General features: G+C 36.8%; 1 protein-coding gene across 4 annotated transcripts in view; it reads left to right on the top strand.

Annotated features, from left to right (window-relative positions):
* Positions 1–243: 243 nt before the first annotated feature.
* LOC148939165 (protein C10) overlaps positions 244–13,140 on the top strand; it is a 38,283-nt gene continuing 25,386 nt past the window's right edge. Inside the window, exons 1-2 of one of the 4 annotated variants that reach the window (XM_089106981.1) lie at positions 275–305; positions 10,924–11,160. Coding sequence is in view for 3 of the 4 variants with exons in the window: in XM_089106978.1 (XP_088963104.1) it covers positions 263–305 (43 nt within the window). In the remaining variant the exon portion in view is untranslated. Of the gene's footprint in view, positions 306–2,827; positions 2,907–10,923; positions 11,161–13,140 lie in introns of those variants that run through there. The other 3 variants (XM_089106978.1, XM_089106979.1, XM_089106980.1) reach the window with 3 other exon arrangements.

The raw sequence follows: 13,140 nt of genomic DNA, 5'->3' as shown, positions 1-13,140 counted from the left end.
TGCTCTACTTATTGTTTTTGATGGAGGATTTTTAATGAGATTACAGGAGAGTATATTTTTAAAATTATACAGGCACAACATGTCGCCCCCCCTTAATTACCGCCTTTGAAAACCAAGTTATTGCACCCAGCCATGAAAAAAGAGTTACCTATAAAAAATTACGAAAAAGTTACGTTTTAAGAGTTTGGACGGTACGAAATTTTTTGGTCTGGTGGCAACCGTGATGCTATAATGTGAAGCGAGAATTTTAAATCCAGGAAACATGGACTGTGTAAACAGTACATATAGCTTGGAAAAAATTAAAGGTAGACTTAACTCAGTTAATAGAATTTATAATGTAACTCTGTTGTATGGTAAATTTTTACCAAGTCATATTATTGAGTTTCAATTAAAATGAATATACCATTCAATGCCTTTTTTATGCTGATTATGAATATAACAAACATTTCTATTGGAAATGAATTTTAGCTCCCCCCCCCCTATATATGTCAGTTCAGGATATATATATATTTGCACATATTGGGGGGGGGGGCAGAAATTCATTTCCGATAGAAATGATTATTATATTCATAATCAGCATAAAAAAAGGCATGAAATGGTGTATTCACTTTATTCCTAACACAATAATATGATTTGGTAAAAATTTACATGTTGATTTCTATTAAAAATATTGAGGCTCCCTCATAATTTTTCTTCAATGAGATCCTTTTTAGAACAGCATAGCCTAACTTACACTCTAGTCTTCAAGGTGTTAGGCTAAGCTAATTCTGTTTAATGTTGCTTTGAAATCTGAATTTCTCTAGTTGGTGGAGATTAGGGCAAAATTTTTTTCTGTTCAGTTTAGAACTAAATAGCTTAAAGAATTTGATAACCATGCACAATCATTCTTAGTTTGATGGAAATACTACAATAAAAAGAGTAGTAGTATTGAATTGCCTATTAAAAACTCTTTTTAGTATTGTTCTTGATGTTAAATATGACAAAAGACTATAATAAGAAAATGCTTACCCTGTAATATGAATTTTACTATCTGGTTGCTTCCACTTTAATTTGTGTTTTGTCCTCTGTTGTATTATCAATCTTGATCTTATGCTTTTTTGGATGTACTTGTATTTATTTGTGACTTAAAATTTGTGAATAAAAACTGAAATATTTATGATAAAAATGTCATTTGTTTAGGTAAATATTTTACAGCTCATATTATTGACCTACAAATAAAGTGAACATACCACTAGATGTCATTTCTTATGCTCTTTCTGAATTATAATAATTACTTTTTTTGCAAACTCAATTTTAAGCCCTGTTGAGGCTCTTGAAAATAACAATTTCACTCTGTGTTTTTAAAATATAAAAATGGGTTATAACATTTGTTTCAGATTTACTGTTTCATTATAAATCCAATTTATAAAAGTTGTATAATTCATAAACAATGATTTGTCCCACAGTTCATATTATTGACCTACAAATAGAGTGAAATTACCACTAGATGCCATTTCTTATGCTCTTTCTGAATATAATAATTGTTTTTCTTTGCAAATTCAACTTTAAGCCCTTTTAAGACCCTTGAAAATAACATTTTCATTCTATATTTCTAAAATATAAAAATGGGTTATAACATTTGTTTCAAACTTACTATTTCATTATAAATCCATTTTATAAAAGTTGTATAATTCACAAACAATGATTTGTCAAGATTAAGTTGAACAAAGAAATTCAAAACAAATCTACCATATTTCCTCCTTATTCTGTTAGGCTACACTAAAAAACTACCGTTTCACCTATGTGTTGAAAAATATCAAAGCCAACAGAAGAAACAAACAATACTTTTTGGTTATATAACTTTAAAAAAATTGATTTATAATCAAATACTATGTTTTAAACCAATGTTTTAAGCCTTTTTAATACCCAAAAACTTGAAAACTTTTTGGTGATTTTCAATGGTTCAAATAGGGCTTAAAGCTTAATCTACAAGATAAGCAATTATCATATTTTAAAAGAGTATAACAAAGGCATTGAGTGGTATGTTCATTTTATTTGTAAGTCAATAATATAAACTGCAAAATATTTACCTTTTTTATGTCAGGGAAGATTTTTTTTTTTAAACATGTGTTTCAAATTTAAAATATTTTCCTACAACAAGGTTGTAATTTTTGACTTTTTGAAAAGTAACTTGTATTTATAATGACTTGCTATAGAGCTCTAGAATTTTTTTTTTGCATAGTATGTTTCAATAGAGAAGATTTCTTTTGCACCAAGAGGGGTCTTAATAGTGATGTTGTTTTTTTAGTATAATAAATATCTCTCCCTCTTAGCAGTGAAAAATTCCCAGTCACAAAAACTCAATAGAAATCAAAGCTGGCTTATAGGACAAGCTAGTGAAAATTATACCAGTTAGTTGCTATAAAGGAGAGAAAAAGCAAGCTATTTTAAATTGACCTCAATTTCATTGTTATCATCAATGTCTATGTATAAATCTGCATTAATAATTAGTTTCACTCATTATCCTGTAAGGTTTTCAAACATGATATGAATTTCTTAATGTAATTGATGATAACATAAAAAAAAGTCACAATTAGAATTTTATTGTATAATTAATAATTTGAATTAATTAATTTTAGAATTAATAATTTGAATTCAGCACCAAAAACCACTAGACAGAAATCCACTAGTGTTCTGTTCTTGCTTTACAAGTCTAGCCAATCACAAATATTAGTCTGCTGCTAGTCATGAATAATAGAAATAAGCTATGGAATGTTTAGCCAGATTTGCTTTGCAACTCACAAAAAAATTGTCTTAGGATTCTTTCTTTCCTATTATTCTATCTTTCAGAAATACCATAGACATTTGGCAATCTTATTAAATCATGATGTTTTCCAACTATATGTTTTATTGCCACACAGGTAAGGGTAAGTATTATTTTGATGAAACAAAAAAGACTTTTGGTGCCAAAAGACAAAGTTACATATACAAATAAAAGATATACAAGAAAAGAAATATTCATCCCAAAAAACTTTTTGCAGAAGCAGCTAATTTGGCAAGTCTGTCCATTTAATGAAGCAAATTTAAAAGTTAAACAGCATCTCAGCCCATTCCCTCTAATGTCTGAATATAGTCCAAGGCTATTTCATAAAATTTTCTTATTTTGTTGGTTTGCATTATTTTAGGTCCTTATTTCTCATCAACAGCTTGTCATCATGACAACAATTATTAAGCTCAACACTTCTAGTACTAAGCATAAATATAAAACTTGGATGAAAAAGTACCATGCTAGTGGATAAGAGCTTACTGGGAACCTCACAGCACTTATTCTGTACTTCTAGGCATAGAGGTGGGAAATACCATCTGACTTTTGTACTGATGGATCTAGAGATAAATAATTTGCCTTAATGACTGTGCTCCATAGACATGTCAGAAGCATTTGATAGTTTCAACCAAAAGTGAGCACCAAACACCTTGCTTCACAAGTATGCATAGGTTAGAGTTAAATTACAGGATCCAGTTGGTTTGGGGAAATTCCCTGTTTTAGCACTATCTAAATGGCTGCCAGTGTCATTTTTTTTTGGTCAAGATTATGTTTCTAGTCATATGTAGGGTATAAAAGTCTTCTTTCAAGAATTTGTCTAGTCCCTTTTCCAGCTATTAATTGTGTTGGCTTTGACAAATGAATTAATGAGGAAATTCCAATCATCTACAACTATGACATCCCAGAAGTCTACTCTGGACGTATTTAAAGCTGTTAGTTTGAATACTTTTTGTGAGTTGTCTATTGTGGTTTGAAGTTTTGTAGGCCAAAAATACTTTTCAAAGCTGAGTTTTTCCAGTCTGTTTTGCTTTATATGTTTTTGTTTGGTTTCATTGTGAGCACTTTAGGGAAGGTAGGTGTAGTTTTAGTAGTTCAACCTTTGCATTTTATCTCCTTAAATCCTGGAAGGTTTTTTGTAGTATCCTGTTGGATGTTGTCTATTTCAACAGAATCTTGTTTTGTATTGGGTTATTCAAATAATGTTACCATATTCTTTAGAAGGCCTCAGAGGTCATTTGTAGAGCTTCAGAAATTTGTAGAGCTTCAGGTTGTCAAGGTGTTTAAGACTGCACCTGATTAGTTCTAATAATTGTGATACTTTTGAGGTGATTTATTTTTGTATATCTATGGAGCATTAATTCAGAATCAATGATGATGCCAATATCTCTTTCAGATTCTACTCAAGTTTAAAGTATTCTTGGGCATATATTATCCTTTATTGTTAATTGTGGAGTAGTTGATCTCCCATGTTTTCTATGTAGGTTAACTTGGACTTGCTTGGGTTGAGATTCAGACTTAGGCTCTGTAGATTACTGGTTAGTCTGACAATATCATGTTGAAGATACTATTTTTCTATATAGTTTAGTGTTATCTGCATAGATCTTTGTTGTGCTTTGATCCCTTGTTGATTTCATTAATGAATAAAAGGAAGAGGAGTGGGAAAGGAGTTAGCAGGAGTAGAAAAGGGATAACTCCTAGAACCTGCAATAAGAGTTCAAAAGCTATTGCCAAATAGAAAGGTAGGCATACAACATAAGATCTTCCCCAAATTAAGAGAGGTATCAAGCAAGGCACTTTTCTAGGTCCTCTTACTTCAGACATGTAACTACTGAAATTCTAGATCAAGTCTTACCCTCTCTTCTACTTTGTCAAGTTGTCTAAGCTGTAGTCTATAGTTTGAATTCCTGTGTAGCCTATAGTAGATCCAAGTTGGATTTACTGGAAAACCCTAATCAGCTCCAGAATAACTTTCTGCCGGTTATGCTTTCTGTTAAAAATCTTTCTATATATAAGCACTTTCCATTGACCCAGGGGCGTTGTTTGGGGGGAGGGCAACTGGTCAAGGTCGAGGCCTCGACCGAGTCCGTTGATTTTGAATTGAAGTTGGCAGGACGACTGCGCGAAAAAGGATGCCTCCTAAACGGGATAACAAACGGAAGCTAGTTAGCCCAAAAAAGTCCCTAGATTTCTGTTCTGGATGTAAATGTGGTCTTGAATCGGATTCAAAGGCTGTTTTATGTGATGGGTGTGAAAAATGGCTATGTATTGAGTATTGAGTGCCTAAACATGCCCACCATAGAGTACAAACTTTTTACAAAGATGTCAACCATTTGATACACGCAGTGGTACTGCCCGGTCTGTAAGCACCCTGATACATCTGGACACCCCCACCCTCATTAGCTGAAATTTCGAATTTAATATCATCTAAGGTCCCTAGTGCTTCAGCTATTGCGGAAATAGTTAAAGGAGCGGTAGAAGAGCTTAAGCTAGACATTTCCGCAAGAATAGATGAAGTCAAAGATCGTGTTAACGATCTTGAGAAAAATGTGGCCCGAAAAATGCGCCGTCTCAGAAGTTAAAGAACATGTTGGAGCTGCAAAGCTGGAGGAAACATCTAAACTGAAACAAGCCATCAATTCTCACCTCGAAGACGAAATCCAGAGGTTGTTCAGGCAGAAGAAAGATAGAGAGCAGAGAAAACTCAATTTGGTTGCATATGGCGTACCACTGCAGCCAGGAGTAAATAATGACAAGACATTCATCGAAAGTCATCTTGCAGAGTAGTACGGGATTACGGATGCAAACATAAGCAACGTCAGACGCTTATTAGGGCAACCATTACCAACCGAAAGACCCGGAACCAGCGGCCAAGAACCAACCCACAACCGACCTCCTCCAATTTTCTTCTCTGTCCCAAACCTAAACTTGAAAAGAAGCATTCTACAAAAATCTTACGAGCATCGCCAGGATATCCTGTTCAGAGCGGATGCATCCTGGGAAGATCGGGAGAAAAGGAAAGCCTTATCTGCTGAACTCAGATGTCGGATTGAGCTAGGTGAGCCAAATTTGGCTATCCGCTGTGGAAAAATTGTTCCAAAAAACTCGATTGGTCTGGGTGGGAGCCACCCTCACCAGCCCATGAACTATTAGATACCCCAGCTACCTGCCCTGTACATAGTGTTAATAATGACCCATAAGTATTTGTATCACCAGTTAGTGCCTATGAACTTTCTGACTCATCATCCTACAAGTCCTTTGCAAATGCAAGTCTCAACCAATCAGATGATAGCAGATCCTCCAGCTCTTCCATATCCATCCTGGACAAGCCGGTCCTCAACGTGAATCACTGCCGTAAGGAAGTACTCAACCGAAAAAAGCAGCAAGTAAGTCAAGATTTCTCTGCTCTAATGACAAACGTTGACCAACTCCCAAACAAAATCAATGAGCTGAAATCTTTTATTTATGCAACTGATTATGATATTATACTCCTTACTGAGGTGTGTCCCAAGAATTCAACAAACCAGCTCCTAAATTCACATTTTAGCCTGCAAGGCTACCATACTATATCGAACTTGTCATCTAATTATTGCCGCCGTGGAACACTTGCACTGGTTAAATCCTCTTACACTATCGCACCAATTGACTACTCCACTGGATGCCCCGATGCCGAAACCATTTTCTTTGATATTTCAGTTCCAGGGAATAAAGACGACCATTCTGTCAGAGTCGGCTGTGTATATAGAAGTCCGTCAGCACCGTCACCAGAGGAGACAGATGGGAAACTAGCAGAGCCCATTCGCAAGATTACAGACACCCACCAAGGTGATCTTCTAATCGCAGGTGACTTCAACCTGCCTAACTCCACCTGGAAAGACCAGTTTCCCTACGTATCATCTGGTCCTACGAGCCCAATCATTGACATTATTCATGATACCCTTCTCCACCAAATTGTCGACCAGCCGACGCGTTTTAGGGAGGGACAGCAATCAAATCTTCTCGACCTGGTATTTCTCAGGAGACCAGAAACTCTCCTCTCTACCTCTTACATGCCCCCAATCAGAAAGAGTGATCTTGTCACCATAGACATTAGAACAACATTCCTCAAAGTAACGAATTGCTACATCAAGAAGACGGCGTCTTATCTGGTTCTCTAGAACAGCAATGGCAGGGCTTCAAAAAATTACTGATAAGCAAAGCAAATCAGTACACCTCGAGCAAGCTCGTCCCCATACCAAAAACACTTCCGATAATGACAAAAGAGATTAAGAGGGAAATCAACCGTAAAAGCAGACAGTGGAAGAAATATAAAAACAACACTCCCCTGAAAATAGAGAGAAATATTCCAAAAGCCGCAAAGAACTTAAAAACTTGACGCGGGCCTTGTACACGAGCTTTGAATCGAAACTTGCTGACGAAGCCAAGACAAACCTAAAGAAGTTTTGGCTGTACGTCTCTAGCCAGGACCACAATAGACAGTGTATCAAAAAACTGATAACAGAGCAAGGTGAAGAAACTACAGACACTAACAAGCTTGCTGACTTACTGAACCTACAATTTGTCTCAGTTTTCACCACTGAACCAAATGGCCCTTTACCTTCCCTACCAAAATACGATGTAAAAGCCCCAATGGAGAGCACCACGGTATCGTCTACAGATGTCCTTAAACGTCTACTGAAACTAGATGCTAACAAGTCGCCAGGGCCCAATAATATACATCCCAGGCTATTAAAGAAACGGCAGAAGTGATAGCAGAGCCCCTCACGAGAATCTTCCAGACGTCACTTATCTCTAGAGAGCTACCAGCAGACTGGGAAGTAACCAACATAACGCCGGTATTCAAAAAAGGTGATCGCACCAAATCTGAGAATTATCGACCTATTAGCCTAACTTCAGCTGTTGTTAAGATGCTTGAACGTATAGTCAATGATTCAATTCTTGAACATTTAACCAAAAACAAGATCTTGTCGCCCAAGCAGCATGGATTCCAGTCAGGAAAGTCAATCGAAACGAACCTATTAGAATCATATGAAGAAATTACAAATCTGATTGACCAAGGACATCCAGTTGACCTACTGCTGCTGGACTTCGCGAAGGCTTTCGACCAAGTACCGCACATTTGATTGCGCTCCAAATTATCTGCCTCCGGCATCAATTCAGCTGTGATAGACTGGCTAATGAATTTCCTCACCAACCGCAAGCAGAAAGTCCGCTTATTCGTGATAGGTGGCCAGCCAATCTACTCCCATGGGGCCATGGTAATGAGCAGGGTACCACAGGGAACTGTACTAGGCCCAACCCTTTTCTTGATATACATCAACAACATTTTCAATCATGTAGATAATAGCATGCATTTGTTTGCTGATGATGCCAAACTGTTTGGCATTGCAAATCCACAGACCATCCAACATGACATAGACAGGCTATAGGATTTGACTCAAGACTGGCTCCTTCAATTCAATACAATCAAATGCTGTATTTTGCACCTTGGCCCTATCAACCCAATGGCTACCTACTCAATTTACAATCCCATCACAAAAAAAATGAGCATCTAGAGAATAGAGAAGAAGAAAAGGACCTTGGTGTCATCATGGACGACAAGTTGAAGTTCCACAGCCACGTCCAGCATGTTGTTTCCCGTGCAAATTCGAGTCTTGGCCTATTAAAATGGACAATCAGTAGCCGACAGGCAGCAATATCTATAAAATTATATAAAGCTCTCGTCAGAACCCATCTCGATTTTGGCATGTGCCTTGCAGATCCATCTTATCGGCAAGATGTAAGGCTCATCGAAAATGTTCAGAGGCGAGCAACAAAGTGCGTGAAAAGCCTAAAATCAACTTCATATGAGGACCGTCTCAAGTAACTTAAGATACCTACCCTCGTCTACAGACGCATGCGTAGCGATATGATGCTTACTTACAAACTTCGAAAAGAAAACTCTACCATCGTTAGCCACAGTCATAGCACAAGCCATCATTACACAAGAGGACACTCCAAGAAGCTGCCAAAGTTAAGCTCCTGATCGAGAACCCGTCAAATGTACTTCTCAAGTACATAAACCACTGGAATCAATTGAAGGACTCAACTGTCAGCGCTCCCTCCATCCAGTCATTCAAATGCCACCTTGACAAGGAGTGGGAGAAGAGGCAGTGAAGGTTCAATTGGGAGTCGTCGACTCAAGAGCACTACAGGTCCGGAGGACCTTAAAGCTCTCAAATGGATTAAGGTGATTAAGGTGAAGTTATCAAGTATTTTGCAATAGGGTGCATAGGTTGCATCAAGACGCTGGGTAATTGTAGACAGAGAAAAGCCAAGACAGATTGAAATGAAGTTATCAAGTATTTTGCAATAGGTTGCATAGGTTGCATCAAGACGCTGGGTAATTGTAGACAGAGGAAAGCCAAGACAGATAGTCCAAGTAATTGAGAGGCAAATGTTTAAATGGCTGGGGCACGGGTAAATTGCAGGAGTGCCCTCCCCCCCAATAATGCGGAGAAACAAAATACCATATACCCTGTGCCCATTGACTATCCAAATATGGATCCCTCTTGCCCCCACCCCATAAAAATGCTGGAGATTTGCTCCTGTGTTGAACCCAGGTAATTATGAATTTTTAACCTTGAATGGAAAGTGATTCTGTTACCCTTAGAAATTGTGCAGTCCCCTAAAGTGTCTCATCAAATGTATCTTGGTCAAACGATTCCAGAAACAGTCAGTAAAACCAAACAAGCCAATGTTAAGAAGACAACTTACACCTTAAATATATTTACATCTAATTTGTACTGAACTGTGAATACTCCAGGAAATTTATTATCACTTCTTGACTAAAAATCAATGTCCTCATTGGTATGCCCAAAGAATTAAGTAACGTTTTTATTAACTAAATTAATCTAATTAATTTACTTAATTAAGTAAATTAAGTTAATTAAGGTTTCTGTGGGAGTTTTTTTCTTAATTTTTATTATCCATGATTGACTTTTGTCCTTAGCTTTTTGTTTTCCATTTTCCATGCTCCAAATAATATTTTGCTGATTGTAGGTTATTAAATGATATTATGCCATTAAAAAATATTAAAACAAGTACTGAATACAGCCTAGGGCTATACCTTAAATCACACTTGCTAGCGATATGGACAAATCCAGTCCATGCCAGTTCGTGATGATGGGGCTGCAGGAGATCAGTTGCATCCCATTGAGTGAACCATGGTTTTATTGCCCAGTCCTTGTCGGGATTTTATTTGAAGCTATCAATTGTTGTAGATCCCATCATCCTCTTGCTTAGGCTGTTTTACAGACTTACGATTTGATGGAAGAAGAAATTGTTTCTTTTTCTTGTCTTGGCATGCTTGCAGAACAACTTTGCTGAATGACCTCTGGTACTTGACAACCAGATAGGTTCAAACGTATCTTTGTTGTCAGACTTGAGAAACTTATAGGTCATTATCATATTGCCTCTGTGTCAATGGTACATCAAAGTTGGTAACTTCAGGCTCTGCAGTTGACATCCATGCACTTCATCTTTGAGACCCTTTATGCATTTTGTTGCTGTATTTGAACAGATTCGAGAGCCATCTGGTCTGTTTTATTAATTAGCGTTGCAGTGCACATTCCATACTCCAATCTAGGTCTCACCAGGTTTTTATAGAGTTATGTTACTATTGCTGGGGATCTAATAGTGATTGTTTGCTTGATAATACTGAGAGTCTGGTTAGCCCCTGCTACTGCAGCATGGGTCTGGCAGTTGAATTTGAGGTCTTCATCCACAACAACCCCCAAATCTCTATCTGAGGTACACTTGGGAATCGGTTGTCTCTCATTGGAATTTGATAACATTGAATATTGCCATTGTGGGTTATTTCTTCCAAAAAGGAGAACCTTACACTTTTCAACGTTAAACTTAAGTCTTCATATATTGGCTTATTTGCAAAAGCAATCTAGGTCAGACATTATTGAGGCTACACCCTGCTGTGTGTCAATGGGACCAATAAGTTTTGAGTCATCAGCATATAGGCATAGTTTATTTGTCATGTTTTTTGGAGTATCGTTAATGTAGATATTGAAAAGTGTAGGTCCCAAAACAGTTCTTTTGAGGCACCCCACTTAAGACCTCTGCTTTTTCAGAATAGAAAGCTGCAGCTGCCCCAACTGTGCCTACCCAACTCCCATGATGTTATTACCAATAATCTTAACAAATTTTGTGGTTCCGTTTTCCAAAGGCTTCCAGCATTGTCTTATCAATTACCACCTGGTGATGTTTTCCTTTCTTTTCCCTCCATTTCCCTGTCCGAGATAGAAAGAAGAATTTGGAAACCAAGAAAAAAAAAATTGAAAAAGAAAACAGAAAGCCTGGTTTTGAAGGTATTTGTCTGATTTCTCTCACTCCTATATTCTCCAAACTATATGAAGGATTCCTTGCAAATTGGCTAAAGGAAAAAATCCTACCTCTTAATGACCTCAGCCAATTCATGAACCTTGAATCAACTTCTACCACCCACCTCCTTGTTTCTCTTATCAACTATTTTGGCACAAATACTTGAAAATCCTAGTTCATGGCTAAATTTCTGTAGACTTTAAAAAGAATTTGACCTTGTTACCACAGTATATTAGTTGAAAAACTTGTGAGGGAATTCAGTATTAGTTATTTTGTTGGTTTGCATTATTTTAGGTCCTTATTTCTCATCAACAGCTTGTCATCATGACAACAATTATTAAGCTCAACACTTATAGTACTAAGTATAAATATAGAACTTGGATGAAAAAGTACCATGCTAGTGGATAAGAGCTTACTGGGAACCTCACAGCACTTATTCTGTACTTCTGGGCATAGAGGTGAGAAATACCATCTGACTTATGTACTGATGGATCTAGATATAAATAATTCGCCTAAATGGCTGTGCTCCATAGACATGTCAGAAGCATTTGATAGTTTCAAAAGTGAGCACCAAACACCTTGCTTCACAAGTATGCATAGGTTAGAGTTAAATTACAGGATCCACTTGGTTTGGGGAAATTCCCTGTTTTAGCACTATCTAAATGGCTGCCAGTGTCTAGTTTGTTGGTCAAGATTATGTTTCTAGTCATATGTAGGCTATAAAAGTCTTCTTTCAAGAATTTGTCTAGTCCCTTTTCCAGCTATTAATTGTGATGGCTTTGACGAATGAATTGAGGAGGAAATTCCAATCATCTGCAACTAGGACATCTCAGAAGTCTACTCTGGACGTATTTAAAGCTGTTAGTTTGAATACTTTTTGTGAGTTGTCTATTGTGGTTTGAAATTTTGTAGGCCAAAAATGCTTTTCAAAGCTGAGTTTTTCCAGTCTGTTTTGCTTTATATGTTTTTTTTTTGGTTTCATTGTGAGCACTTTAGGAAAGGTACGTGTAGTTTTAGTAGTTCAACCTTTGCATTTTATCTCTTTAAATCCTGGAAGATTTTTTGTAGTATGCTGTTGGATGTTGTCTATTTCAACAGAGTCTTGTTTTGTAGTGGGTTATTCCAATAATGTTACCATATTCTTTAGAAGGCCTCACAGGTCATTTGTAGAGCTTCAGAAATTTGTACAGCTTCATGTTGTCAAGGTGTTTAAAACTGCACCTGATTAGTTCTAATAATTGTGATACTTTTGAGGTGATTTATTTTTGTATATCTATGGAGCATTAATTCAGAATCAATGATGATGCCAATATCTCTTTCAGATTCTACTCAAGTTTAAAGTATTCTTGGGCATATATTATCCTTCTTATCATATAGATTGCAGGTAGTCAAAAACCAGAACCATCATTTAAATCTTCTCCCTGTTCTCAACATAATACCCTAAGGTACTCTCCTAGGTTCCCTCCTATTTTCAGTTATGGTTAACAGCCTAGCTAAGAAATTTCGTGACAGAGGGAAATTTGTTGAGGACCTAATGGGTGGAGAAGTTTGCTTTGGAATTATATATGCAACCCTGTGAGTATCCTCAATGAAACTGGAAATGATGCCTTGGACTTAACTATGAGAGTAAACCCCTCTAAATCTATGATTATGCCAATATGTTTTCTTAAATCCTTGCCCTTTTTTCTTAATCCCTCCTGAAATTTCTGTATCCCCCTTTAAATTACTTGGCCCCACAATTTCTTCTAATTTAAAGGGGGATATCCATGTTAAAGATATCATCCATAGACCTAATGCATCCATCTACCACTTTAAGTTTCTCATTAAATTTACTGTCCCCCCTTTCCAGTCCTTACAGATTTACTCTTTGCGCCTGCACATTAAATATGATTGTTCAGTTTGGCACCCTTGTATTTCCTGTGAAAAATCAGAAAAAAGTGAAGCCATCCAAAAAGAGCCCTGCAAAT

The sequence above is a fragment of the Artemia sp. Qi Xiang Cuo genome, chromosome 21 (genome assembly GCF_049724085.1).
Source record: "Artemia sp. Qi Xiang Cuo chromosome 21, ASM4972408v1, whole genome shotgun sequence".
In the NCBI taxonomy this organism is placed as follows: domain Eukaryota; kingdom Metazoa; phylum Arthropoda; class Branchiopoda; order Anostraca; family Artemiidae; genus Artemia; species Artemia sp. Qi Xiang Cuo.
This window is presented reverse-complemented; position numbering and strand designations above follow the sequence as displayed.